The 27,651-nt window shown below is 43.8% G+C and overlaps 2 protein-coding genes across 2 annotated transcripts; one reads left to right on the top strand and one right to left on the bottom strand.

The window, feature by feature from the left end:
* Positions 1-6,404: 6,404 nt before the first annotated feature.
* CDCA2 (cell division cycle associated 2) lies at positions 6,405-17,054 on the bottom strand. The gene is made up of 15 exons (XM_053464437.1): positions 16,521-17,054; positions 15,819-15,952; positions 15,246-15,390; positions 14,912-15,048; positions 13,854-13,947; positions 12,763-12,965; positions 12,283-12,355; positions 11,596-11,843; positions 10,935-11,016; positions 10,473-10,619; positions 10,154-10,297; positions 9,318-9,394; positions 9,013-9,141; positions 8,540-8,717; positions 6,405-8,406 (listed from the first exon to the last, which is right to left on the bottom strand). The coding sequence occupies exons 1-15, from the start codon at positions 17,041-17,043 to the stop codon at positions 7,253-7,255; spliced, it is 3,468 nt and encodes a 1,155-aa protein (XP_053320412.1). The 5' UTR covers positions 17,044-17,054; the 3' UTR covers positions 6,405-7,252.
* A 1,692-nt stretch (positions 17,055-18,746) lies between these two features.
* On the top strand, positions 18,747-27,355 carry KCTD9 (potassium channel tetramerization domain containing 9). The gene is made up of 12 exons (XM_053463230.1): positions 18,747-18,845; positions 19,474-19,595; positions 19,678-19,721; positions 20,453-20,549; positions 20,798-20,856; positions 21,309-21,437; positions 23,791-23,858; positions 24,769-24,864; positions 24,993-25,142; positions 25,481-25,586; positions 26,616-26,749; positions 27,239-27,355. Exons 1-12 carry the CDS (start codon positions 18,798-18,800, stop codon positions 27,353-27,355), a joined length of 1,170 nt encoding a protein of 389 aa, XP_053319205.1. The 5' UTR covers positions 18,747-18,797.
* The last annotated feature ends 296 nt before the right edge of the window (positions 27,356-27,651 follow it).

Here is a 27,651-nt window from a genome sequence, read left to right as displayed (position 1 = left end):
TATACTATATATATATATATATATATATATATATATATATATATATCTATATCTATATATACACACAGTATATACATTAACATATGTATGAAACAATGTACAATCATTTAGGAAGCCTTACCAGCCTAATTATCTCAATGTTAACACCTGTCCAATATAAATAAAAAATTCAAACCGAACTTGATAAATAGGCTTTGCTGCCTGACCCCAGAGCTAACAATCTACCACTGGCCCGAGAGAAGCTGTCTGCTGTTTCTGGATCTCTTACAGAACGTCACGCTTCATTTCCCCGCGAGCGCAGGTCTCCGCAGCCAGCTTTGCTTTCTACTATTCCCACAGTCTGATTTTTTCCCCCCTTGCCTTTCTCTTGAAGGTCAAAACGTGGAAAATAAATTAGTACATTTTCCAGGTTTTGCCAAGAAAGTTCATTTTTCTAGTTCCGCGCGCCCCCCCCCTTCATGTAGTGTAATCTGTCCCTGTTAATTCACTGGAGGTTGTATGGGATCTGGCGAGCGTCTTAACCCTTAAAAAATAAAACGACTTCCGGATAGATTTCAGTAAGTGCTCAAAAAAATAGAAAAGCGAACGAGGTGTTTATTTTATCAGCTAAATCTCTCTTTCCCTTTAAAAAACACAAACAGATATAAAAATCAGTGGAAGGAAAAGTGTTGCGCAAGAGGGAGTGTAGTTTGGTATGTTACAGGTAAGGTGGGTACGGGTAGCTTTGGAGGTTTTGACTCGACATCATTGGGGTAGTTTGACATAGTGGCGGAATAAGCAATTCCTGGGAATTGGGAACACCCAACAACTGGAATACCTGGGAACTTTTGGCTCTGGCTAGCTGGAGCCTACAAGGCCAAGACTACCCGCTGATGTCCGTGGGTGGTCCCACTGATGCCGCAGCCGTTCCCCCTGATGTGGCGGGACACATCCCTATTTAAGAGGGAAATGGGCGGGGAGTGGGGTGTGTCAGGACCCCGCTTCCGCGACCCGGAGGATTCGGGTGTCTACCCAGGGAACCAGATGGTTCCGGAGTCTCCGGGTTTCGCCATAAAATGCCTCGTTAATAACACCCACACCCCACAAAACAAACACATTCCTCTTTGCCTCCGTGAATTGTTTGAGGGCAACTCCAGCCATGTGCCTCAGTTAAAAAAGCAGCCGAACACGTAGCAGATAAAACACTCAATATGCGCTGACCGTCCGATACACATTTATGGAATGATGCCCACGGGGGGCCAGCATGGGCTATATTGGGCCCTGACTGTTGTGCGGAGGAGGGGTAGGCTTTTTGGCAGGAAATTTGGGGGTGGAGTTGGGGGTAGATTATATAAGTGGCTGCTTTCCCAGACTCCGGAACCATTCTTGTGGTTAGCTTACCTGGTTGCGTGTCCCACCCTCCCTCCCTTTATATTTGTATTTTGTGTTTGTGGTGTTTTGTCACAGTCTGTGGGGCGGCAGCTTGCCAGGTATCCAGGGGGTTAATGTGCTGGTAAGTGAATTGCTGGTAACATCTGGTGGGAGGTTCTTGGCTGTCAGTGCTGAGAACCTCAGGTCAGGGTCGGGGCATCCGGGTAAGTCCCTTCCTTAAGTGGTATTTGGTTATGGTACCTGGATTACTTGGCAAGCTTGGTGTGTTTATTGTGTTTATTGTATATATTTACATGTTGGTGTTTTGAGTCATTGTCCTTGTTAACGCACCTATGTTTATTGTTTCAGGTTTTGGCGGGACAATGACTCTAATAAATAAAATTGTCTGTGGCCTTTTCTTATCCATATTCTATGGTGTGTGGTGTCATTATTGGGGTTAATGGGGGGTTAATCCTAGCCTGTTACCTGTCCCTGCCCCTAGGCCAGAAGGTGCCAACGCAATCCAATCATAATCCAAGTACTTCCAAAAGTCGTATACTTCCCTAGCATCCAGATCTGCAAGTCAAATATAGTTAATAATAGAAATGACTTCTGCTGACGGCCTACAGTCCAAGAGCAGTAAAAAAGGCTAACATTGCTGCGTATTTATATGTTTTTGCAAATACATAAGTTATATATATATATTACATAAACGATACATAAAAGTACACTTAGGGATGGCTATTATGTTTTGTGTTCAGCCATTAGCGGCGTATGGGCATTTATAACTTCACCTATTAATGAAAAAATCCCCCACCGCATATATTATTAAAATGAAAATGTGAATGGAGGAGAAATATTTCTGGAAAATCATCTGCCTCCCACCTGCAGGCCGTAAATATGTGTCATTATTTGGTAAAGGGTGATTTTCGATGTTTTTTTTGGCAGGCGGAAGCTCCTCAAGCATTAGAAATGAACAAGAGTTCGAAAATTGTCAACCTGCATTCCTTGTTGAGGTTCGTAGCCAGCGCGAGCCGCGAAAGCATCGGCCTGGGGAATTGCTTTCTGTTGCTCTTGGCTGGAATGTTTTTCTGGAAGCATTTCCACTCCATCCCCGAGCAGTCAGAAAAGGGTTTGTGAAATATGACACAATAAAAGCCATTCATTACATCCGCCCCTTCTCGCCCTCTCCAAACAAAAATGGCGGCTGGGTTCCAAGTCTACGCAGGGGGGCAGGAAGGTGAGGGTCAGAGACCAAATTGGAACGGGACCAACATTAACACTGGGATTGCGCACTCTCGAGTTAGAATGTGCAGCCTGTCTCCCTTCCCAATTCACTCCATCTTTCTTCCACCCTCCTTCTCCCCCATATCTCCTCCCAGCCACTTTAAGTAGTTAATTGCTCTGTTCTGCACAACTTAGCAGAACGTTCTATTTCTCATATACAAGTCTACTGGTGGGACTATCATACATGGAGCTGCAGGGACGATCCCCGGAGGCCTGGCCTACATCTGATCCTGCTTTAAATTAGGCCCCCAACGTCCTGCCTGCGCTGTATTTTAATGACATGAAGTAATACCATTATACCATCCTGTGCGGTGTTGTGAAGTATGAAAATGTGAATGATGCTTGGACTTCTTCTGCCTCCTTTAGTTAAAAAAAAAAATAAAAAAAAAAAGATTAATGTTACCCTATTACCTTTCACCAATCCATGGAGAAAAAAAAAAAATTATATATACATCATACACACCATACATATTTGGTAAATGTTAAAATAAAATGATATTGGTAGACATATGTGCCTTAATTCTGCGCATGTAGCGTAAAAACAAATATTATTTTATTAATATACCCTTATTTAGCCCAGTCTTTTTTTTTTTTTTTACACAAACAGATCAAGTCCATAATATAACAGCTAGTCATGAACCATAAAATGTATCCGTCTTAATCAACCAGCATGACCCTCTGACTAATAAAAGTCTATGGAGGAAAGGACTTTATTAGATAAACAGGACTTCATTAGCATCGCCATAAAGTGTCAGCCCCGGGTGGTGCTTGTGTAGGGCGTGTTAGCCAATCATCACATGACTGCCTGTAATGGCGGCATCCATGTTTACAGATAAAGGAAATTTACCGGAGTAATACGAAATAAAACGCATTTTTGTTAAGCGCTACCATACATCACATCAGCGTCCGTGTTCTACTTAATATTCTTTCCCTGTGAGGCTTCCCATCTAACTTTCTTTTTCCCGGGATCTGCATTTAGATACAGACCTAAACTTCCCCGGGGTAAATCTTACAGTAAATATGTCCAAAACAATTACCTTAAATGACAAACAAAAAGCAAACCGTTGGTGGTCCTTGACGGCTGGTTCAATAATCATTTCATGGTGTGAAATGCTGCAATCTGGCCCCCCCTTCTGGGGGGGCTTATTAATGTATTTATAAATGATGTGGATTCCGCTAATCTTATAGACAAAGAGTAATATTCTTAGATCAGAAAGCGGGGTAAAAGGCACACCTGAATCCAGTTTAAAGTCATATGACTTCCGAGGGGTCTCTATTATCCTCGTCTCCTCCTTGTACTTACATGGAGCAATTCTGCAAAATGGCCATTTGGATTTGCCCCTTTCCCCCAGCATTTTGTATATTTTGGACACTTTAAATGGGAACATTTTCCTACTACTGATTGGCTGCTTCAAAAAGCCAATCAGCGTTGAGAATCTTCATCCCGGGGGAGCTCAATGCCTTTGGTGAGGCAGTCAGGTTCGTTACACCATCCCTTTACTTCAACATTTTTTTTCCCCCCCGTCAGTATTATATGCACCCTTTTCACGACTCTTAAAAATGGAGAAAATTCTGTATATTGCACCCGAGATTTTATACTACTTTCCCTTTTTATTGCTGGGGATGAAGATCCGATTTTCTCCCCGGGAGAATTTTTGCTGTAATACATTTAGCTGATAGCAGTAGATGTAGATGTCACGTTAACGAGGGAAAACCTATACGCATTATATATATATATATTATAGGATAAGCGATTTATATATACCTCGCTTAGTTTAGGGTGTGACAATAAACTGTAGTTACACCCCAAAGCATCACTTTCCCTTTTTACCCCCCCAAACTCCCCCATCTCTTCTTAACAGCTGTGTCTGTACATATATGTAGATTGCACACGCAGTACATACAGGAGACAGTACACAACATAACACTGTTCGGACACACGGCCGGCTTGATAGTTGGGCTAAAGAAACCAAATACAGGTAGAGAGAAAGAAAGAAGAAAAACCAGCAGACAAGTACACCATACTTTTAGGACCTCTGTCAGTCCATTTAACTATTTACAGTATTAATAAAATCATGTCTTTTGTTTTTTTTTTTTTTTTTTATTATCGGGGAAGTATGGGGAACCCTGCGATAACACAAACCAGACCTTTTTCCCCCAGCATGCCAGCCGTCTGATGTCATATTAGATCAGCTGGCAGTTTCCCAGCACCTTTTTTTTTTTCTTTTTAAAGCGTCAGTGTTACCATGGTAACAAGCGGCCATATTAAAGAACAGAACAGGAGCTTGTCTTCGCCCAGATGGAGCCTAGCATTTTAAAGTAAATGACAGGCATCCATGTAACAGCAGTCTCACAATTACTTGCAAGAGCTACGGCAGAGGTGGTAGGAGAAGGTTGTCAACGTATTCTTAGCGATCGCTTAGTGCAGGGCTCCAGGTGGGAGAGAGAGCTGGCCGTCTGCGCCCACCCTGCTTGCTACATATCTCAGTGGGTTAAAAAGAAACCCAAGCTTTCTACTGCTTACAGGACATGGAAGATCAGGAATAAAATAATCTTGGATTGCCAGGCTGTCGCTGTCCTTCTCCATGCAACGCCCCGCCAACCCCAAAACCCCCATCAGATAAACATACTATCTCCCGCAATACAGTCACATTAAGGAGTCACGGGTTATTCAGAAAGAGTAAGTTTAATTACTTGGAGTAGACTTATAATGGCGAGTTACAGACGCTGCTCACCAGGACGGAATGAAAGCGCTCCGGCGGAAGCGAGCAGCAGCCCGAGATAACTTAGTATGAGTGAGGTTTGTTTAATTATTCTCTAAGAAGCGCAAGGGAACAAAAGGTTTAGAGTTTGCTTAAAAGAATGATTATTTCCCTTTAATCATCCCGTAGAAATTGGTGTTCAAAATAAAAACAAATGCTCCGCTGTGTTTTACACGGATAACGCGAGGAAGCGCACACAGCAGGAGCGGGATAAAGCCGTACTCGGCAGGTGGTACTTGAAATAATCCTCACACCCATTTAGAAAGCCCAATTACCCATGAGTGGTTATTAGCCATTTGATGTCAGCTTACTCACAGTACGGCCCTTGGGGATATACCTGAAAAGCAAACATCTTTGTACTTCAACCGCTTGTTACGAGGAGCTGCACTTAATTGGTTAAGCACACTAAACCTCAATTTAGTTGGGATTTGAGCAAACCCTGTGTGTTTTATACACAAACACATCGCGGCAGGTCAACGAGAACTGGCAGATTTCAGTTATTCAGACCACTGCAAGCTGTTAAGAGGACTCCTGCGAAGAATGCCATCTGCAGATTCACCGAGGCTCCACCGCTCCTGCGCAGACTGAAAGTTTTATAACTTAAAAGGAGAAGCCTAACAAATTAAAAATGGGAAAAATATATATATTTATATATTAGGACTGTATAACCTCAAAGTTTTACCATGGAGTTCAGTAGATTGTGCAAGAAAACCTGCAACAGCCCAGCAAGTATCCTGCCCGGCCAGGCAACAACAAAAGGGGAGGACTAGCCAACTAAGCAGAAGAGACATGAGCCTAGAAAGCTGAACTACAGCTTCACCCACCAGCGGCATTCGGAACATAAACCCAGCCGGCAATGGCTGCTGACACTCGCATTTGTATAATGTGTATTTTTAATATAAATGGCATTAAAGGTGACATCTAGCCCTTACATGTAATGGACTATGAGAAGACATTGGATCACATTCATTGAATGTACCTGCTCAGAAAATCCTACAGAAGTGGTTTATTAAAGGCAATAAATTTATTAATTGCAGCAGTAATTTACAGCTCTGCTTCAGATGCGTACATGTAGCCTTATCAAAGCCATCATGCCCAAAAGGAGGTGCAAACATCCAACCATATCAATACCAGCGCTGATCAGCGACTTCATAAACCTCAGGGTCGAATTAATGAGCAAGCATTGTCCTGCTTTGCATCTGTAAGAGCTTCTGGGCAAAGTGCATGACACACATAAGACTGGAAGACCTAAAATACATCATTTAATGTAGAACAAACACATAAAAAAGGAAAGACAGCGTAAAGAATCAAAACGCAGGCTTGGGTATTACAATGAACATACAGTATGTTAAACGCGCCGCCACCAAGCTGCGATGAGGAAATAGACGACATTTACAAAAAAAGACGTGAACAAAACAACTGGACAAAAACGAGATATTTGTTGAATGTGCACAGCAAGTCTGATGCAACCACCACAAACTATAGAGTTATACCAGCTTTTATGTGGAATATACAGATATTTCCACATTTAGAACAAATAGGGAGGAGTGCCATCTGACACCAGTGAAGATTTCTCAAACCCTAACAAAAACCTCAATTAAGCCTGGAAAACCAGCGCCTAAAAACATTTTGCAGTCTTATTTTGAGGGCATTCAGCATCAGCATTCGAGCTCAAGTTGTTCTTGAAGTTGTTGAAAGAGGAGCCACAACTGGATTCATAAAGTCACCATTAAACAGAGTTCCCTCCACAGTTACCTTGAGCTTCATTTTCTTTTTTGAAAGCCACACATTGAAGCACCCTGGCTTCTGGGAGGGATACCTCAATCTGTTTCTTCATCAGCTTTAAATAAAACTTACTCTTGTTTGGAACAATCCGACCTTCTCCTGAGTGTTTTAGGCAAAGCTGTCGTTTCCCGTAGAGCAGACATACAGAGTGTTCTCCTCCTGGATTTCTTTTCTACATTGGGGGCAGCCGGGGTTTTCTGGTCTTCTTTGATTGGACTATTTACCTTATCTTCTACCAGCCATTTAGGGCTTTCGGTTTGCCTTGCCACTGAGAAACTTACGGACCTTCTTCCTTTCACCTCTTTCCGGTTATCCTCCTGCACCCAAGAAAGGCCGTTGGCATCAGACTCTCTCCGAAGCCTCATGCTGCGTCTCACCTTCTTCCCGTTCTTTGCACCAAACTGTAGGGGATTATCCATCAAGGCAGCAATTTGCCCAGCACTCGGTGACACAGCAGAATGACTGATGCCTCCGTTTTCTAGACCCTCATCAAGGACCGTGCAAGTTGTGGTCATCTGGTGTGTTACAGATTTACCGACCACTATGGGCTTCAATGACAAAACTGTGCTTGGAAAGCTTTGAGTGGGCGCCTGCTTTTGAGTGGACTGGACAGTATGAACAGGTTGTGGGTCGTCGGCATTGCCTGCTGTAGTCTGTGAACCGTGCAAACCATCAAGTCCTGCCACATTCACCGCGGTTACCTCTTCTTCTAGCAGGGTTTGTTTTGGTTCGATATTACAGCTGACAGATTGCCTCTTTGATCTGCGCCGAGAGTTTATGCTACTTGTTTTGCCGACTTTGGTGCCTGGTGAAGTTGCAACAGTGCCCACTACTATAGGCATAGATATTCTACCCAGTTCCTCCCCCACTGGTCCTTCGGGATTTTGGGAAACTTTGTTGCTTTGGCCGGCTATCTGTTGGACTGCGTCAAGGATGGACATAGTATCCTGGGAAGGTTCTGCTTGGATTAAAGGTGTATTGATGTGGTCATGCTTGTGTTGGTCAACAACTTTACCATCTAATGTGCCGTTTGCTGTATGAGCCGTCTCCATCAAAGAAACATTTAAAATATTGGGTTCCTCTTCTTTTTTCACACAATCATCTCCAGGCTCTTGAAGCCCAAAGTCATCGGTGTTCCTTTGCACTTTTCCTTGAACTTTACGAATAGATTTTGCCTTTGGAACTTTCACTATTTGTTTGCGTGTAGGTGTTACAGTTGTACCTAAGATATAATTAAAACAAGTTAATGCGCAGAATTGCCACATATATGTTTGTAGAAAGTTTTGTACATTGAAGCCAATGCTTCAACACTGAAAAATAAGTAGCTTTGCATATTTATGACAAATGTGAAATACCTGAAGTGAAATTCCAGGCTGCGAACACAGGGGGTGTTGGACAACATTCGGGGAGCTCTGGAATAGGGCTCAGGAGTGGCTTCTTAGAAACTGCCTGCAGCGGCTCATGCTGCACCTTCTGTACAGATTTCTTAGGCCTTCCACGGGTCTTTTTCCCTTTTCCACGAATGGCTTTGATCTGAATAATATATAGAGAGAGCTTTAATGTTCAGTGCTCCAGAAAACTTCAATAACTGTACTTGGATAAGAGATGGCTATCCTTTCAAAGATTAAAAAAAAAAAATAAAAAAAAAAAAAATATGTTGAGCAGTGACGTACAACTGATGCTTTTTTTTTTAGCATGGAGGGCTGTATGAATTTAAGTCCATACTTGGAGACCCAAAACCCCCCACCCCCTGTTATATTTTAGACCAATACAAGGCCATGCTGTTCAAAATCCCTCTGAATCACAATGACACTGACATTTAACACACCTGAGCTTTCCTGGCTGCAACCGGCCTCCTGTCTGCACCCTTTTTGGAAACTCGCTTCACTTTAGCAGCCTTGCCTTGGTGTTCACTTTGTGAGCCGTTACTCATGGTACTCTCCTCCGAAACGCAGAACTGACGTCATAAAGAAGAAGAAAATAAAATTAATGCATATACGTTATATACAAAAGACTGCAAAGATTCTACGTAGACCTTACATGTATCGAATATGGAAAAGCAAACATAGGCTGTTACGCCATACAGAAATCTCTTGTCTCTTCCAATATGTCAGACAAGAAAATAAGTAATACCTCTCTCTTTAAGGCAGAACGAGTAACCCTGCTACCACGAACTAAGGAACCAGACTCTGGGGTGGACACAACAGTATCTAGAAGGGAAAAATTAGGACAAAAATGATTACACGGCACCCACAAAGAACAGACAGCAATTACTTAAAGAGCAAATAAAAGTGTTTGACCGGTAACAGAAAAATACCCAGAATTTTGGAGACAAACTTTGAGACACAAAGAAAATTGACCCATACAAAAGCATTATAAAATAAACCAAAGCCTTGGCTTCACTGGTAAATCTTAAAGACATGATGGCAACCCTGAAGCCCTGAAGACGAGCGATGCTTCAGGCAAGCTTCGGGGTAGGAGGGGATATTTTTATACCAAAGTTTGAGTGTGTCTTGTATGAATGTTCAAACAAAACAAGGAATCCCTACGTAGAACAGCTTTATCAGATGCTAATGTGCACCGTTTAAACCGTAAAGAGTTTGTAGATGACTAAATAACCATTTGCTAGAATATAACCCCTTCAACGTGCTCTTAAATCATAGCAGGAACATTCAGAAGATCTCTAGAGTCTTAAGCAACGGTCTGATGCAGAGGCTTCCTGGCCAATAATCTTTATATTTAAAGCAGAATCTCATTCCCAATGAACACCTCGTTCAACCCACCATAGACTATCATCATAAAAACGAAACAAACCGCTGAAATTAACCCCTTAAGGACAATGGGCGGTCCCTAAACCCATTGAAAACAATGCATTTTGAGCCCGTACATGTACAGGCTTTGTCATTAAGGGGTTAAAGCCGAGCTCATAGGGTCTGCAAATCACTAACAACGTATCCATCAGCATTTACCCGCGGGATTCTGTGCATCTTCTTGGTGGACGGTCTGGCCGTTTCCTGGAGGCGAGGGTTTGTGCTGCCAGCTGCATGGGACCGACGTGCTTTCTTGCATTACGCTTTCTGTGTTTTCACTGAGCAGTAGCTCGGCTTCCGCACCTGCAAAACGCATTAGGTTCAATACTTGCTTTCGGCTGAATGTCCATTTAGAAATGAAGGGTGCCTAGAAAAGTTATGGCAGCAACCAGGCATTTTCTTTGGTATCTCCTCTGGGGGGTGACATAAAATCAAACTACTAATTCAACAGCGCTTAACCAACTCCTTCTACATTTACCAGTCGGACTCTGTGCGTCTTTTGGAGGCTCAGCTGGGCTGCGTTCTGGTGAAGACTGCGGTAAGAAGTCATCCAGAGAACTGGAAGTTTGGGGTGTGCTCAGTTTTATGCCGTCTGCTTTTTCACCAGGAATCTCATCTTTGTGTCCTACAAACATACAAAGTTATTAGTACTTGGGATAAAATATCTTCCCAAAAAGTTTATTGAAGGGAGCGTTGCCAGGAGAGCTTGCAGGAAAATTGTGTTTTGGGTCCTTGAGTTGACGTAATACAGCTGCGGGAAGAGCTTTCACCCCAATGACTGAATTATAAATTATACATTGTACAGGGTGAGCTCAGCCCTTCATGCAGGAGAAGCCCACTAGTGTTGGCCCTTCATAATGAATAGTGAAGTAAAGGAGTTGATACCACAACTCTCCCTTTAGTGAATAAACTCCAACATGTATGGCTATAAGTGGGGTACCTGGCAAGGAGTCCGACGAGGTTGTGTCGCAGCTAAAGGTCTCTTCATCAAAACACAGAGAGAGCGGCTGAATCGTCTCCTCCTGGTGAAAAAAGTGAAATAGTAAGACAGACTAATTCAAGGAAACAGAACAGTAGACAACCAGCAAAACGTGACTAGAGATTGCGTTTGGGGTCTTGGGAGACCCTAGGAATCTACCATTGTGACTAGAGGGCACCACTAATGATGCCACAAGGGTCTGCATATAAATAACTGTCTCCTCTTCTTCTCATAAGTTTCCATGCATGTGTGTGATCATTGACATTGGGATCATCAAAAAACCCTACAGGGTCTCCGACACTGACTGATCCGTCCCACAGTGTCAACGCTTACATCAGGGGACCCAACACTCAAATGTCTATCAGTGCGTTTAAACACTGGCTCTGCCAACGTTCCCGTGCATCGAGAAACTATTATATCCTATTAACTGAAGCAGCCAGATCGTGCAACTTTTATTATAAAGACACCTGAACTGAAAATACCGCAAGCTACAGATTGTAGAAGAAAGCGGTTTATCTAGAGAGATACAAACAGAGCGGGGTAAAAAAGCAGTTGCAGTCCGAGAAAAATGCTACATGCTCCTTTCAGTGTACGCCATGAAGTGTTAGAAGAGAGAACTCACCGCATTGTCAAAATCTGGTTGCAGAAGCGACTCAAAGGGGCTCTGAACGGTTGCCTTCGCTGCTCCCGGCGTCATGTTACCTGGCGTACGATGGTTATACGGGGTGCTCCCTCGTCGAAGAGGGGTGTCAGCTGGAAGCGTTTTATCAAACAACTCAGGGCTTAACGCCCTTCCAAAAGTAACCCTCTTCTTTTTCACTGAATCCTTGGCGCACTCCAGTCTACTGAATCTAAAGTGAACGTTCCCATCTGAAAGAAAATTATGGTATAAGCCAAACATCAAAAAAAAAAAAAGTTAACCCATCCCAGGTCCTCCAGGGCTATTCTTCAGCAGGACGGAGGCTCGAGAGAGACATACGCAGTGAATAGGGAGACGAGAAGGGAGAGAACGCCAGGGCAAGAAGCTAATGAGAAAATGCTGGTCCTGCAACAGGTCTATGATGTAAAACAATGACAAAAAGCACAAAAATATTTTAGTTATGCAAGAAGAAGTGATGGAGACAATTGTTAGAGTGAAATAATGGACTTCAATGATTTTCTGCAATGATTGGGGGGTCAAAGTTCATCCAGCGTAATGAAGCTTAACACATACACAAGCAACAAAATATCACTAGGCTTCTTTATTAAACAAAGGAAAGCATATAAAGCAAATTGTCAGGACTCTGTTGAGCACATTTATTCTCTTTACCATGATCCGAGGAATGTTCTGCGGTAGAAGGCAGGAGATCATTCTCTTCTTCAAGCTCCCCCACTGCAAATCTCTAAAAAAGGTAAAACTTTGTCATAGAAAGCAATGAAACGCTGTGACCCTCACAATGCTGAAAGCGTGGAACGAACATTTTTTAGGATGTGGGGTTTTTTTTGTATAACGTTGACTGCTATGTTTAATCCCTCATTGTAATGCAAGGTTTTAAAGGGACAGTGGGGCCCTAAACAATGCATATGAAATTACTTTGTAATTATTTTTAGATTCATTGTTTGAGGGTTGGGAGAATCTGCAGCTTCCTACTGGCCTATAAGTAGGAAAATGCTCTCCATTCATTCACAGGGGGATCTGATTAAACCCCCTCCGGGGTGTGTAGAGAGCTTACTCTGTAGCTGACTGGCGGCAAGTAGATCACATGCAAGTCATGCGCAACACTGATCTCCGTACAGCAAAGACACTCACCACCATGGGATTAATAGCTCTTCTCGGAGTCTTCTTTAATGCAGGTCTGATGAATGGTTTGGGACACGGATAAGTGGCAAAAGGGTCCTCTATTTCCGGGAGCTGTTTTGGTGGCGATGATGAACCAGGACTCAGCAGATCTGCAAACATCACTTTCCTCTTCAGCCGTGGTTTGGAGGAGAGAGGCGCAGGCTGCAGCTCTGCTGGAACGTACACAAAGACCAATGTTTTTAATACATCTTATATTCTCTTTGTACGGCATTTTACCCTTTGGGGATTTCTCGGGGTTCACCAAGGCGAGTCTAGACATGGACCTCCTTGCTCTCTTGTGCCTAGAGGGATACCAACCGTACCCCACTGACCAGGCCAATGAAGGCTGAAATGTAGATCTGGGGGTTGTTGGTGCCCTTGTGCAGAGGAAGTCTGCCTCTCATTTCGGTTCTGGACCGTCCTTTTGGGTGGGACAAGACTGATATGTAGATTGGAGATTTTTTTTCTGTAACGTCACAAGAGTGCAGGGACGCACCGTAAAACAGACTATGGCTGTCTGTTCTTGGTGAGCATGTCACATTTTTGTACGGCATGTTTTTAGTACATCATCAACGTAAACTGCTATCAATTTAAAGAGGATGATGCAATTGTGATTACCCTCTTAATCACAACATTAAGTTATTGTACAATCTGTACCTTGTGTGCTCCGGAGATGATCTGTAGGATGTACTCTTACCAGCCTGTAATACTAGTGTCAAAAACTTCTGATGGTAGGTTGCCAAATACCCCCTCCCCCTTCCATCTTTCTCTACTACCACTCCTCTGCTTGTGACCTCTAAGCAATGTATTATATCCAGGACTTTGATTGCAGCCAAAAATGTTTATTTTTACCCCCCCCACAAAAAAAACTGTTTAAGCAATGAATTAGGGACAACCTCACAAATTTAAGTAAATGTGGTAATAAATGTTAACGAGCAAGACTTCTACATGGTACCTCTTGCATTGTGCAGTCCTATCATCTAACCCCATGTTTATACCAAGTAAGGACTATACTCACAAGCATCATATTCACTCAAACCTCTAACATCATTACAACTTACCTGAGGACACAGAGACACTGGGCGAAGGTCCCGAGGCCAACGAACACTCAGATTCTGTGAGCGTTTCCTCACATGTCAGTATCGTATGGCTTTCCTACCAATAAAGAACAAAAGGAGTCATCCTAATGATATGTTCAAAATTATTATTTTCCAAAAAGGGGACCTATTTGCCATGTTCTCAAGCTTGCTGCAAAGGAGCATCCAAAACATAAAAATAGACCAGGGGAAAGTCTGACACCAAACGGTTTTTGCACGCAGATATAAAAAGGTATAAAAATGACAGCCCACGGCTAACTGGCACTAGTGTGGCTCTGTTCATAATAGAAGACAGAACTCTGTGGTTCAAATAACAGAACTTTTTGGTGTGTGGTCTTCCTTTCAACAAGGAGATTTATGTGCCCACCTCTGTTAATACCACAAATTATGCACATATGATGCACCCTTGAGAGTTTGGTTTCAAATAAACATAATGTACGTCATCACAACTTAATCTCTTGTTGTCATGTGGAGGGACTGCCCCCCCCCCAGAGATGACATCAAACTGTATTAGTCTGGGTAATTATAAAAGGGAAATGCAGTGTATGTACTGTGATGCTAGAGGAACTCACCAGGGCATAAAAGGTGGCAACCTGTCCTACACTCAAACTACTGATGCCCTACAAGTCTGCTTCTGGGGAACCATCATCAAATGAACACATGGAACAGAACGGCTTCAGACTGACTATTTTTCCTCAATTTTTAACTGTTTTAAACAGTTAAAAAAAACTGTTTTTTGTTTTCCAAAGTGTTTCTAAAAATCTTTTGGGAGGAATGAATGCACACAATAAGTGAACATGTGACTAGATCCCTGTTTCAACAAAACAAAGCCTTTAAAAGAGACCCTAAAGGCCGCAGCTTTAAACCGAGGGTGTAGTAAAAAGGTGTATACACAAAATTGTAGCAGGGAAAAGAAACATTTTTTCCACAGAAAACACACAAATGTAGCAATATGTATGAAAATTATGTATATTGTATATGTAATAATGCTTTTAGGGTAATATTACTGATCGAGAATATACCTCTGTATTTCCTGGCGTTTGAGAGGCCAAAGACTGATCCCGTTGCTTTGTAGGGCCGCTGAATGTCATCAGATCCACATCATTACAAGTCTTCTTTCTTTTCTCAGGTGGCTCAAATCCCTCCGCTTTTACACCACCTGCAAAACCATAAAGCAGGCTGGCAGTGAGCGATATTACAAACGCATTACTTTTATTTAATCCCAAGGGGACATCCAGCTATTATCTGTGTTAAAGTGACTCTTAGCTGAGGTGTCCCTTTAATAAACACATTATGCAGTGTACAACAGCTGATAAATCCGTAAATCCGAGTACTGCAATGGGATTCTATGCTCACCACTGTTACTCCGAGATTCCGTCTCATCGGAAAATCCAGCAAAAGGGATATTTCCTTCATTCTCTTCAACTGCCTGGAAAGCATTTCGAAAGGCAGACATCTTATTCTTCAGAAAAAAATTCCGTGGAGATGTAAATGGATTTGCCTGGGGAAAGCATAGAAACATCAGACCTGATCATTTTTGAATTTCAGCATAGTTTTTCCCACTGAAGAGCTTCGCAAGTCGCCTGTCAACTCTGTCTTTAGTAGAGTTTATTCACTAGAGGGAGAGATGAGGTTTAAACTCTTTGACTTCATTAAACGTTATGAAGCTCCAACACCAGCGAGCTTCCGCTGCAGGAAGATCTTAGTCGGTCATGTAAAATGCCGAGTTAGCCGAGCTTTCTCCAAAGTCAGCACTGGACCAAGCTCAGCCCTTCTCGGTGGAGAAACTTGCTGGTATATAATGAAGTCAATGAGCTGAAACACAGCTCTCCTGCAACATCTCCCTATAGTAAATACATGCCAAAGTATGATGAAAAGACAACACTTCCAACTACTTACATATGCAAAAGGACTAAAAATCCAACTTACCGAGAGATCGGGTTCAATCTTCGCTTTGCTCCTCTGCTGAGCAATCTGACGGATCAGAAAGTTCATCTCCGGGGAGCCGCGGACACCGATAGTAGACCTGCGTCTGTACTTTAGCTGGGATTTGGGAGATTTTCCTACAATTTCAAATGAAAGAAATATTTATCTGGGATTGTGAAATATGATAGAAAAGATAAGAGCTTTGATTGCTGGCCTATGACTCATTAAAGACTAAGAAAGTGTAAGTAAAGGTTTAATTATTTGGGGGATTGTCTTCAATTTAAGGATCTTAATGAAACCATTGAGTCATCCGATGGCACTATAAGACTGTGGGATGCGAGTTGAGAAGCTCACTATAAGTGAGCTGGGCCTGTAAGAAACATATTGAAGTCTTGAGACTTAACCATGTTAACTATGCATCTTGCAGGGCTAGCTCAGCCCTTCTCGCAGAACCTCAATGGGATTGATCTTTTATAATGTGTAGTGGAGCCCTGGAGTTCAAACACGTAACCTGCCTAGAAACTTCCTGAGTAGCGAATGCACTCTATATAAAACTAGATTAATCTTTGTATATCAGGTAAGGAAGTATATACTCCGTGATAACCCGAAATAACCCGAAAATTGTGAGCAACCGCTTCGACCCAACATGTCCTAATGATGGAATTGCCTACTTTTATCCCGCTGCAAAGTGAATGTTTAACATACCAGCACACCGGTTGGTGAAGCTCTCAGGAGATATGCCAAAATCAGCCGCAGTGGCTTTGGAGAAGTCCATTGGAGTATGGCCGGGGTCATCGGGCAGATCAGTCACCTGGATGTCTCTCTTAGGAGTGGCATAGTTCCCATCTCTGGGGTCAGGGTTTACAGTCTCATCATCTACCTGCTGGCCCAGGCTGGATTTAGAATGAGAAACTCTGCTATCTTCTAGACTTGAGCAACTCCGGACCTGATCACAGGTGCTACTCCTTGCATCGCGCTCGGGTTCCTTTGAAGATTCTGGTCCAGTTTTCAGACACGTGTACTTTTCCTTGGTAAAGTTTTCACAGCCAGCAGGCGACATGTTTTCCTTGTGCTCATCATCAGGTGCGTATCTATTAGAACTTCTGCTCGTTGAGGTGAGCAACTTGTTCTGAGACAGAGGAGCACCTTCCTTCTCTTCCATGAGATCATCCTTTTGGCTTTCCAGATAGGAGACGGCAATCTCCTGCAACGCCCTCCTGGTGCCCATTGCCTCCTTACCTGTCAATACAGAGAAGCAAAACCAACATAGTCAAAATAAATTAAATGTTAAATGAACACCGGTATAGTAAATTCGCATTTTAGCCTTGATTTTACTATACATTACACAGGGCCAACAACCGTGAGCATCTGCTGCAATTAGCACTTGGCAGGCCCTATGCATAATGCATAGGTAAACCAAAGATCTTCAGTCATTGAGCTATGCATTACACAGGGCCACTCCAGCCTTTCTTGCCTGAAAAAAAAGCTGCCAGTGTTGGCCCTTCATAATAAAGCGTGATGGCGCTATATAAAGCAATAAACAATAGGGGAAGAACCAAAACGCTCACTTTAGTGAATAAACCCCAATATATCGTTTGCTAAAAGCAAGCTTAAACAATCTATTAATGAATGAAATTAATTCACCTAACAAGCGGAACCGCGTTACCGACCAGCCTCTCGGACACACAGGACAAGCTATTCTATAACATTAACTCTCCACTAGCATCATATGATTTAATGACTGGATTAAGCAATCTGTAACACATCCATACATAAAGACATGCCTATACATTCACTATAGCTATCCCTATACACGATAATACACAGACGCTGAGGACAAAGCAGTTACGAACACAAAGTTAATGTATGACACACAACATACATGACTTATACCGTTACATGTGTCATACATTCATAAAAAGAAAGAATAAAGAAAATTCATTGTTATCAACGAGAGTCACGCAATGTCTCACCTCGTCAGTTCGACTCAAATTCAAATCTGCCGCTCACTCCCTGAAACCCTCCGCGGACAATAAAATAGTTCGGAAAGGCCAGCCTTAACTCCTCTATTAAGGGGTAAAATAATTATCCCATTAAAGGGTTATCATGATGCAGTACAAACTACAAGGTTATGCATTTGTAAATACCACGAAGCGAAGTGGTAAAACGTATTGGTCGACTCGCGGAAGGATATCGTGTAGAAATAGCCGTTACAAACTAGTGAAGTCCCAGTAGGCGTGTTTATTCTGGCGCATGCGCACTGTAACACAAATCGACTTTTTATGACAGCGCTTCACAGTGCCATCTTTGTATCGGGCATAATACAAGACCTACTTAGAATGACAGTCCCTCCGCCTACATTATATGTTTGATTCCATCACAGTGTTCTCCAGCCATTAAATTCGCAATTACGTAAATACGAACAGCGACTAATGTAAACTAAACTGTGTAAACAAAATGCAAGTAGACAATGACATGAATAGCTATGAAAAGAGCGTACAGCCCTTCACCCCTTAAAAGAAAAGTGTCCCTCTGACAAGTTCATGTATTAAAAAGCAGTAACCTTTTTTAGCCATATACTGATAAACGAAAGGACGAAAATGAATATTCTTCTCTGCTGTAATTTTACTAAAATAGAATGACCAGATTAGATGCACTGGGGTCGCTTGTATATTTACTGCGGCTCAATAGCTTAGTTTTAGGCTCTTTGAGCTGATATCTACGCTACGCGCATGCGCGTTCCCATGCCCAACATGGCTATTGGCAGAGTTCACGTGTTTTCAGCAGAGCTGAAGCCACGGAGCTTCTTAGGCCACGCCCTTTTATGGAAGTTCTCTAGTCCCCGCCCGGTAACCTCGTATTGGTCTCTTGGGTGCCCAGGTCTGTCTGTGATTGGCCCCCACTACTCGCTGTCACATAGTCTAGCTTCTCTCTTCCGGGTTGGTGTTGTGGCTGCCCGGAGTTGGAGGAGTTGCCCTGAGTATGAAGAGGGTCACCCTCTTTGCTAAGGGGAGCGCCAGGCAGGGCAAGGTGAGGCTGCGGATAGGGTTTACAGCCCAGATTACGATCTGATGACCTGGCTGGACTAAAGTCGATGAGGAGTTTGTGCTGGGATCCTTTTGTTACTGGGTTGGGTCAGCTATGGTTAGAATGTGACCTGCGAAAGCAGAAGCAGGAAATTCTGACCCTTTTAAATCTTTAACAAAGTACAGGAGGAGAAATTAAAACAGGATCTAAAACTAGAGGGTCAGGGGCTTAGATGTGATGTCAGAAAGTTTTACTTTACTGAGAGGGTGGTGGATAAGGGAAACAGTCTCCCAGCAGAAGTGGTAGGGGTTAACGCCGTAACGGAATTAAACATACACTGGATAGGCATATGGCTCCTGAATTAAGGTCTGAGTCTTTACAACAGACAGGATGGGCTGAATGGTTCTTATCTGCTGTCAAATTCTGTGTTTTGTAACAAGTAATGTACAGTGGGTCCCGGTTATTACTGATTGTGTCACAAAGCCAGGGATAATTGACTCCTTCAAACTCCAACACCCATCCGCCATGACATCTGTGCTTGTGTGAGCACTTTGATACCTATGCTCATCACCTGGCAGGTAGAGGAGGGTGTCGGGGGTTGATGCGTCTCACCTCTGTCTCTCTCGCTCAGGTGGTCCCGGTCTATGGCTCGCTCTCAGATCTCCTGTCTCTTGCCAGCACTAAGCTGGGGATCTGCGCAACAACTTTCTATAATGAGAGAGGAGGACAAATCGACGACGTCTCCCTTATCAGGTACGTAAACTGCGGGCACCAAAAAACAAGCCGATTCCGTTTCTCGTATTGAGGAACTTCTCTCCTCCTACGTGTCTTTCAGGGATGACGATGTCCTGTACGCGTGTGAGGAAGAGCCGTCTGCAGGTATGCGGGGTTTCCTACTTCCTTGAATCATATGCATCCATGCGTCCTCCTTTATACAGCTCTCCCACCTGTTTGGGACACGGTCCCTCCTTTGCCCCAGGCCAGGGTGTCGGGGTGCTCTCTTCTCATCCTCGATTCTTAGTTTGCCTAACCGCTCGCTTATGCTGCGCCAGCGCCTTCGGTTTCACTGCGCATGCTGCACATACTGGGGTTTCTGGAATACCCAGAACCCTTATCGAGGGTTAAAACATAAAATTTGGTGGCAGATAAGAACCGTTTGGCACATCTAGTCTGCCCATTATTTTTCCAGAGGCCTCAGACCTTAAGTGATCAGTCCTTGGTCTCATCTTACATTCAGGATAGAATTATGCCTTTCCCATGCACTTTTAAATTCCATTAATGTTTTACCCTCTACCACTTCTACTGGGAGGCTATTCCACTTATCTAGTTGCACATTATATTCTGATAAATGCTTTCAATTTTCCATATGCTTGCCATCTTGTCCATTACTTTCTCCCATTCTTCTTTGTCTTTGTTACACACCAGCCATCTCTTAAATTCTCTTCTGTCTTTATCTATTATATATACATTCTCCTTCTGATGATCTGATGCTCGGATACACTAACCTTCCCGTTTGCTGTCATATTCACCCTCCTCCATACTTTGCTGTCACATTTGCCCCCCCCCGTTGGATGTTTCATTAACTCTCACCCCGATTATCTTTCCTCCAGACCCCATGAATGGCTCCACGATTACAGAGCAGCTTACGGGAAGTCACACAGACTGGCTGACGCTCAACGTCGGGGGGCGATATTTCACTACAGCGCGGTAAGAGTCGTGGAGCCGTGCTCAGAGGGGGGACTGGAAACAATGGAGACGTACAAACCGTTTAGATGATGGCATTCATGCTGGCTGTTGGGTGATTGTTGAGGAAGAAGAGCCCTGATTCGGTTTTGGGGCAGATACAAGGAAGAGGCCATGCGTGTTGCTTAGAGCTTCTTGTTGTAATTTACAGACCGGTGACGTGTTGTGGAAGATGGCGGCATTCTCTCATCTCCTCTGCTTTCTTCCTGTAGGAGCACGCTCGTCAGTAAGGAGCCGGACAGCATGCTGGCGCACATGTTCAGTGACAGAGGTTTGTATCGAGACCGGTGTTATGTCCAAGCCGGAAAAGTGCGTTACAATCAATTTCAAAAGACAGGCATTATAAGTGTTGAGATGTCAGGTTGATCTCACGTGGATTCCAAAAGTATTGCCATTTTCTCTAGTGCATTTGTCTATAGGTATGTATTTTAAACAGCCTTCCAGTAGAAGTGGTAGAGGGTAATAAATATAGGGAAGCCATTCATTTTTTTTTAATAATTAGGATAATAGCTTTTTTGCCAATGTCTGTGCTGGATCCAAGCTGTGTTTCCATACGAAACTCTGCCATTTAACCCGCCAGCTGCCTGACTCCCGATATTACAGCGAAGAGTGGATGCTCTAGATTTGGAGTACCGGCGCATGCACGCTTCATGGAAGTGCATTCCTTCTTCCTGCCCATGACATCCACCAGACAGATTAATGATATTTGCTTTTTTTCCCCAGATGCCTGGGGGAATAAGAGGGATGACAAGGGGGCTTTCTTGATTGATCGCAGTCCTGAATATTTTGAGCCTATACTCAATTACCTGCGTCACGGCCAACTGATAGTTAATGATGGAGTGAATCTGCTGGGTGAGTAGTAGTGTATGTTGGAGTGAATCTGCTGGCTGAGTAGTAGTAGTGCATGATGGAGTGAATATGCTGGCTGAGTAGTAGTGTATGTTGGAGTGAATCTGCTGGCTGAGTAGTAGTGTATGATGGAGTGAATCTGCTGACTGAGTAGTAGTGTATGATGGAGTGAATCTGCTGGCTGAGTAGTAGTGTATGATGGAGTGAATCTGCTGGCTGAGTAGTAGTGTATGATGGAGTGAATCTGCTGGCTGACTGGTAGTGTATGATGGAGTGAATCTGCTGGCTGACTGGTAGTGTATGATGGAGTGAATCTGCTGGCTGAGTAGTAGTGTATGATGGAGTGAATCTGCTGGCTGAGTAGTAGTATATGATGGAGTGAATCTGCTGGCTGAGTAGCAGTGTATGATGGAGTGAATCTGCTGGCTGAGTAGCAGTGTATGATGGAGTGAATCTGCTGGCTGAGTAGCAGTGTATGATGGAGTGAATCTGCTGGCTGAGTAGTAGTGTATGATGGAGTGAATCTGCTGGCTGAGTAGTAGTGTATGATGGAGTGAATCTGCTGGCTGAGTAGTAGTGTATGATGGAGTGAATCTGCTGGCTGAGTAGTAGTGTATGATGGAGTGAATCTGTTGGGTGAGTAGTAGTGTATGATGGAGTGAATCTGTTGGGTGAGTAGTAGTGTATGATGGAGTGAATCTGCTGGGTGAGTAGTAGTGTATGATGGAGTGAATCTGCTGGGTGAGTAGTAGTGTGTGATGGAGTGAATCTGCTGGCTGAGTAGTAGTGTATGATGGAGTGAATCTGCTGGGTGAATATTAGTGTATGATGGAGTGAATCTGTTGGGTGAGTAGTAGTGTGTGATGGAGTGAATCTGCTGGCTGAGTAGTAGTGTATGATGGAGTGAATCTGCTGGGTGAGTAGTAGTGTATGATGGAGTGAATCTGCTGGCTGACTGGTAGTGTATGATGGAGTGAATCTGCTGGCTGACTGGTAGTGTATGATGGAGTGAATCTGCTGGCTGAGTAGTAGTGTATGATGGAGTGAATCTGCTGGCTGAGTAGCAGTGTATGATGGAGTGAATCTGCTGGCTGAGTAGTAGTGTATGATGGAGTGAATCTGCTGGCTGAGTAGTAGTGTATGATGGAGTGAATCTGCTGGCTGAGTAGTAGTGTATGATAGAGTGAATCTGCTGACTGAGTAGTAGTGTATGATGGAGTGAATCTGCTGGCTGAGTAGTAGTGTATGATGGAGTGAATCTGTTGGGTGAGTAGTAGTGTATGATGGAGTAAATCTGTTGGGTGAGTAGTAGTGTATGATGGAGTGAATCTGTTGGGTGAGTAGTAGTGTATGATGGAGTAAATCTGTTGGGTGAGTAGTAGTGTATGATGGAGTAAATCTGTTGGGTGAGTAGTACTGTATGATGGAGTGAATCTGCTGGGTGAGTAGTAGTGTGTGATGGAGTGAATCTGCTGGCTGAGTAGTAGTGTATGATGGAGTGAATCTGCTGGGTGAATATTAGTGTATGATGGAGTGAATCTGTTGGGTGAGTAGTAGTGTGTGATGGAGTGAATCTGCTGGCTGAGTAGTAGTGTATGATGGAGTGAATATGCTGGGTGAGTAGTAGTGTATGATGGAGTGAATCTGTTGGGTGAGTAGTAGTGTATGATAGAGTAAATCTGTTGGGTGAGTAGTAGTGTATGATGGAGTAAATCTGTTGGGTGAGTAGTACTGTATGATGGAGTGAATCTGCTGGGTGAGTAGTAGTGTGTGATGGAGTGAATCTGCTGGCTGAGTAGTAGTGTATGATGGAGTGAATCTGCTGGGTGAATATTAGTGTATGATGGAGTGAATCTGTTGGGTGAGTAGTAGTGTGTGATGGAGTGAATCTGCTGGCTGAGTAGTAGTGTATGATGGAGTGAATATGCTGGCTGAGTAGTAGTGTATGATGGAGTGAATCTGTTGGGTGAGTAGTAGTGTATGATGGAGTTAATCTGCTGGGTGAGTAGTAGTGTATGATGGAGTGAATCTGTTGGGTGAGTAGTAGTGTGTGATGGAGTGAATCTGCTGGCTGAGTAGTAGTGTATGATGGAGTAATTATGCTGGCTGAGTAGTAGTGTATGATGGAGTGAATCTGTTGGGTGAGTAGTAGTGTATGATGGAGTTAATCTGCTGGCTGAGTAGTAGTGTATGATGGAGTGAATCTGCTGGCTGAGTAGTAGTGTATGATGGAGTGAATCTTTTGGGTGAGTAGTGTATGGGTAACACTCCTGTTAGCGGGGTTGGAGTGTATGGTGTTGGAGTGTATGGTGTGTATGGTGTGTCGCTGGCTTCTCACCTAGGATTTGTTTTGCAGGGGTTTTGGAGGAAGCCAAGTTTTTCAACATCGTTTCTTTAATCGAGCACCTGGAGCTGGCCATAAAGGTGGGTTCATTTACTGTAACCTCTACTGTAGGCAATCCTCATGGCCCCTTCCTTCCAACTGCCCCGAAACTGAATGACGAATGCTCTTCCTCAACCGTCACCGAACTGCCAGCATTAATGCAGTCGTTTAAATGCTTTGTATTTGGATTTAAATGACCGCTGTCCTGGTCTGGGGCCGTTTAGCTCTCATCCTTACAATCAGACCAGGATAAGCACAGCACCGATCACACTTCTGTCATCTGCTCCACATGCAGTTGAACTTTAGTGGCTTTAAGGAGATCGACTCGGCATTTAGAAATGATCATTACTCTTGACAAAGGCGTGATTAGTGTTGAAATGTCAGGTTGATCTCGCGTGGGTTCCTAATTCTTTGCCACTTTGCTGTTTTCTGTAGTGCAGTTGTTTGGAGGTATGTATTTTAAGCAGCCTCCCAGCGGACGTGGTAGAGGCTAATACGTATAAGAAATTTAACCATGCATGTGATAAAGCATAAAGCTATCCTGAAAAAAACAAAACAGTACAGTCATGAAGGGGTTAATAATAATAACCCATTTATGGCATTTACTAGGATAGTATATTTTATTTACATAGTCTCTTAACCTATTTCTTTATCTCTATACGCATTACTGGGACTTCTAGGGCATACACTCGTACCAACCAAACATTCTGGGGGGTTGGGTCCCAAGGAGGGACTGTCCTTCCTGAAAAGGGATGCCTGGGAGGTAAAATGTGTGTACTTTATGACAGCTGGCTGGGTGCACATGGAGAAGAACCTAGCTTCTGATCCAAGCTTAGAGATGAGTCATAAAACCATTAACTCCGAAGAAGTAATGTCCCTCGCTGGCTGCGTTGCCAAAGGATGGTTGTTATATTATTGTTACTGATGAAAGATCTTCACGTGTCTCTGCAGAATTCGCAGCCGGCCGACGATCATTCTCCCATCTCCCGCAAGGAGTTCGTGAGGTTCCTTTTGGCCACCCCAACCAAGTCAGAACTGCGATGCCAGGTGCGTGAGACGGGATAAGTAGCTGCTAACTTACGTCTGCGCTCCCGGGGGCATGGATTATGGGGCCATTCTTTCCTTTTTATGTCCAGGAAGTATGTTTGTTCTGAACCTGTTGCTTCTTTTGTTAGGGACTGAATTTCAGCGGTGCCGATCTCTCCCGCCTGGACCTGCGATATATAAACTTTAAGATGGCAAACCTGAGTCGTTGCAACTTGGCCCACGCTAACCTGTGCGGAGCCTGCCTGGAGCGGGCGGACCTGTCTGGATCTGTGCTGGATGTAAGGACCCCCCCACTGTAACCCTACAGCTCTTTTTATATTGGAACAGTAAAAACCAGCACTGGATGATGGGAGTTGCACTCAAAGGCTGGGATTTTCTAGACCCTTCATCATTGTCCATATTCTGTCCACCCTTTATTTGCCTCCTATATACCGCAGATGTTCATGAGCGCTCTTGGTCTGGAGAAGACCTTATGCATCTCTTGACCCATAGATGAGCCTTTAGCCGAAGCGTATTTTGTGAACAGATAAATGGCGGTAATGGGTAAAGACGCAGCAAGGCATTCTCGTACGATCTTTCTTTGGCCGCCATGTTTATTGTCCATCTTTTTTTACAGGGAGCCAACCTTCAGGGTGTGAAGATGCTCTGCTCTAACGCTGAAGGAGCTTCCTTGAAAGGCTGTAACTTCGAAGACCCGTCGGGCCTGAAGGCAAATTTAGAAGGTAACAATCTTTGCGTCAGAATTCTTGCCGCAGCGGAACTGCTTTATGGATCTGAATGATGTTCTTGCCTTTGAGACTCAAAAGGACACATATTATATAACACAGTATAATCCAGATCCAGAAAATATAATAATACGGCAGAAATATCACAAATTCCACGCTAGGACACTTAATGTGAATACGATAGCGGCCATCTTAAACCCCTTTTCCCGTTGGTTCCGTTATAGTTCATTCCCAGTGAGTTATTTCCTCCCTGGTAGTTAAAGGGACACTCCGGTCATCACATGTACTATTAAGCTTAGAGTCCCCTTCAAGCGCATGGAGTGATTTATACCCAGCATTCTCACTGTCAGCCAGATGGACTCAAGCGAGAGCTCCAGAGGGTCTAACAAGACCCTCCATGCACACCCAGCCAAAGCACTCCCATTGATTTGAGTTAGAGCCCTTTTCTGCCGCTGATTGGATGCTTCAGGCAGCCAATAGCGGCATGATGCTCTGTCGGCAGGGGGTGCTGGGTGTTGCAGCGCTAGAGATGCAGTTTGTAAAGGTAAGTGGCTTTAGTTCTTCCCGCAGTCCATGTACTTTATTATTATTATTTATTGATGAGGCTTCACTGCTCAGTAAATTCTCCCTTTAAGTTCCTCATCCTCGTTTTTTTTGGTGCAATTTGTATCTGAGATCCTCAATTATCTTAAGTAGTTGGTGCATAACAGCGCTTTAGTGTTGAGTCAGACACTTAACTTTGCTTTTCCTTTTTTATTGTTCTTAAATGGAAAAACCTCTTTAGGAAGCATGTTGCATTACACCTTTTATGTCATTTTTTTATCTTCAGTCTGATAGAAATTCCTGTTTAATGGAGTTTTAGTATTTAGCGTTTTACAGGCTTATGATTTCTTCGGAAGCACAAATCCCCTGATAGGAGCCACTCGTGGCATCGGCGTTATTCGCCCGTCTCGGTAGTGAGCGGCTGCTCGGCCGTGAAGCGTGAGGGGCTGTGACTTTCCTTTACCTTTCTCCCCTTTGCCCTAGGTGCCAACTTGAAGGGTGTAGACATGGAAGGAAGTCAGATGACCGGCATAAACCTCCGGGTTGCGACCCTGAAGAATGCCAAGCTGAAAAACTGCAATTTGCGCGGAGCTACTTTGGCAGGAACCGATCTGGAGGTGAGAACCGAAAATAACGAACCGATCTAGACACTAAGACAGCAAAGTGACCTGTAGGGTGGTCTTTGAAGAACTTAAGCTTATCTGCAGATAGGGCACGGAGATCTCTTCTGAGTAGGAGGCAGGAGAATGGCATGTAGGTTGGCAAAGCGTTATACCCGATCTGGAGATAAGGAAACCCATTTACTTGTAGGTCAGAGAATGAAGGTTATGGTAAACTTTTCTGAAGAGAAGTCAATGTGTGACGTACGGTGAAAATAGGGTTAATACAGTGATCCGAGACTTAATCGCTGCATTACTTCTGCCTTCACCATGCACAATCCAGCAGAAGTCATGGAACTGACCTCAAGGGTTAGGCAAAGCGATTGAGGCTGAACCACGTGATTGTATAACAAACAAAGGTCTTACCTGAATATCCTCAACCCATGAATTTCTCTTCTTCTGTCATTCCTTTCTTTATTTTGATCCGCTGGTTTCCCCTTTCTCCAGAACTGTGACCTTTCCGGGTGTGATCTGCAGGAAGCCAACCTCCGCGGTTCCAATGTTAAAGGAGCCATCTTTGAAGAGATGCTGACGCCGCTGCACATGTCTCAGAGCGTCCGATAGACCCGTCACGCACTCCTCTAAAGCCAGGCTCCCCCCATAACACTCCGCGCGGGGATGGACACGGATCTCTTCATTCTTACCAAGCCAGATCCGTGACGACGATCGCCTTTTGGCAGAGAAATCCCCGCGTTGCATGTTCTCTGTTCCACCTACCTCCTGTTCCGTATATAAACCTGCTAGGGCTTTAACTATAGTCACGGGTGTCCGTGCGTCACGAAGGACAGGACAAGCGTTAGGTCCGGTGTGTTATGTGCCTGCAAGCGACTACCAGAAACGTGCAAATTCTGTGGTTCCGT

This window comes from Spea bombifrons, chromosome 4 (assembly GCF_027358695.1).
Source record: "Spea bombifrons isolate aSpeBom1 chromosome 4, aSpeBom1.2.pri, whole genome shotgun sequence".
NCBI classification, from domain to species: domain Eukaryota; kingdom Metazoa; phylum Chordata; class Amphibia; order Anura; family Pelobatidae; genus Spea; species Spea bombifrons.
This window is presented reverse-complemented; position numbering and strand designations above follow the sequence as displayed.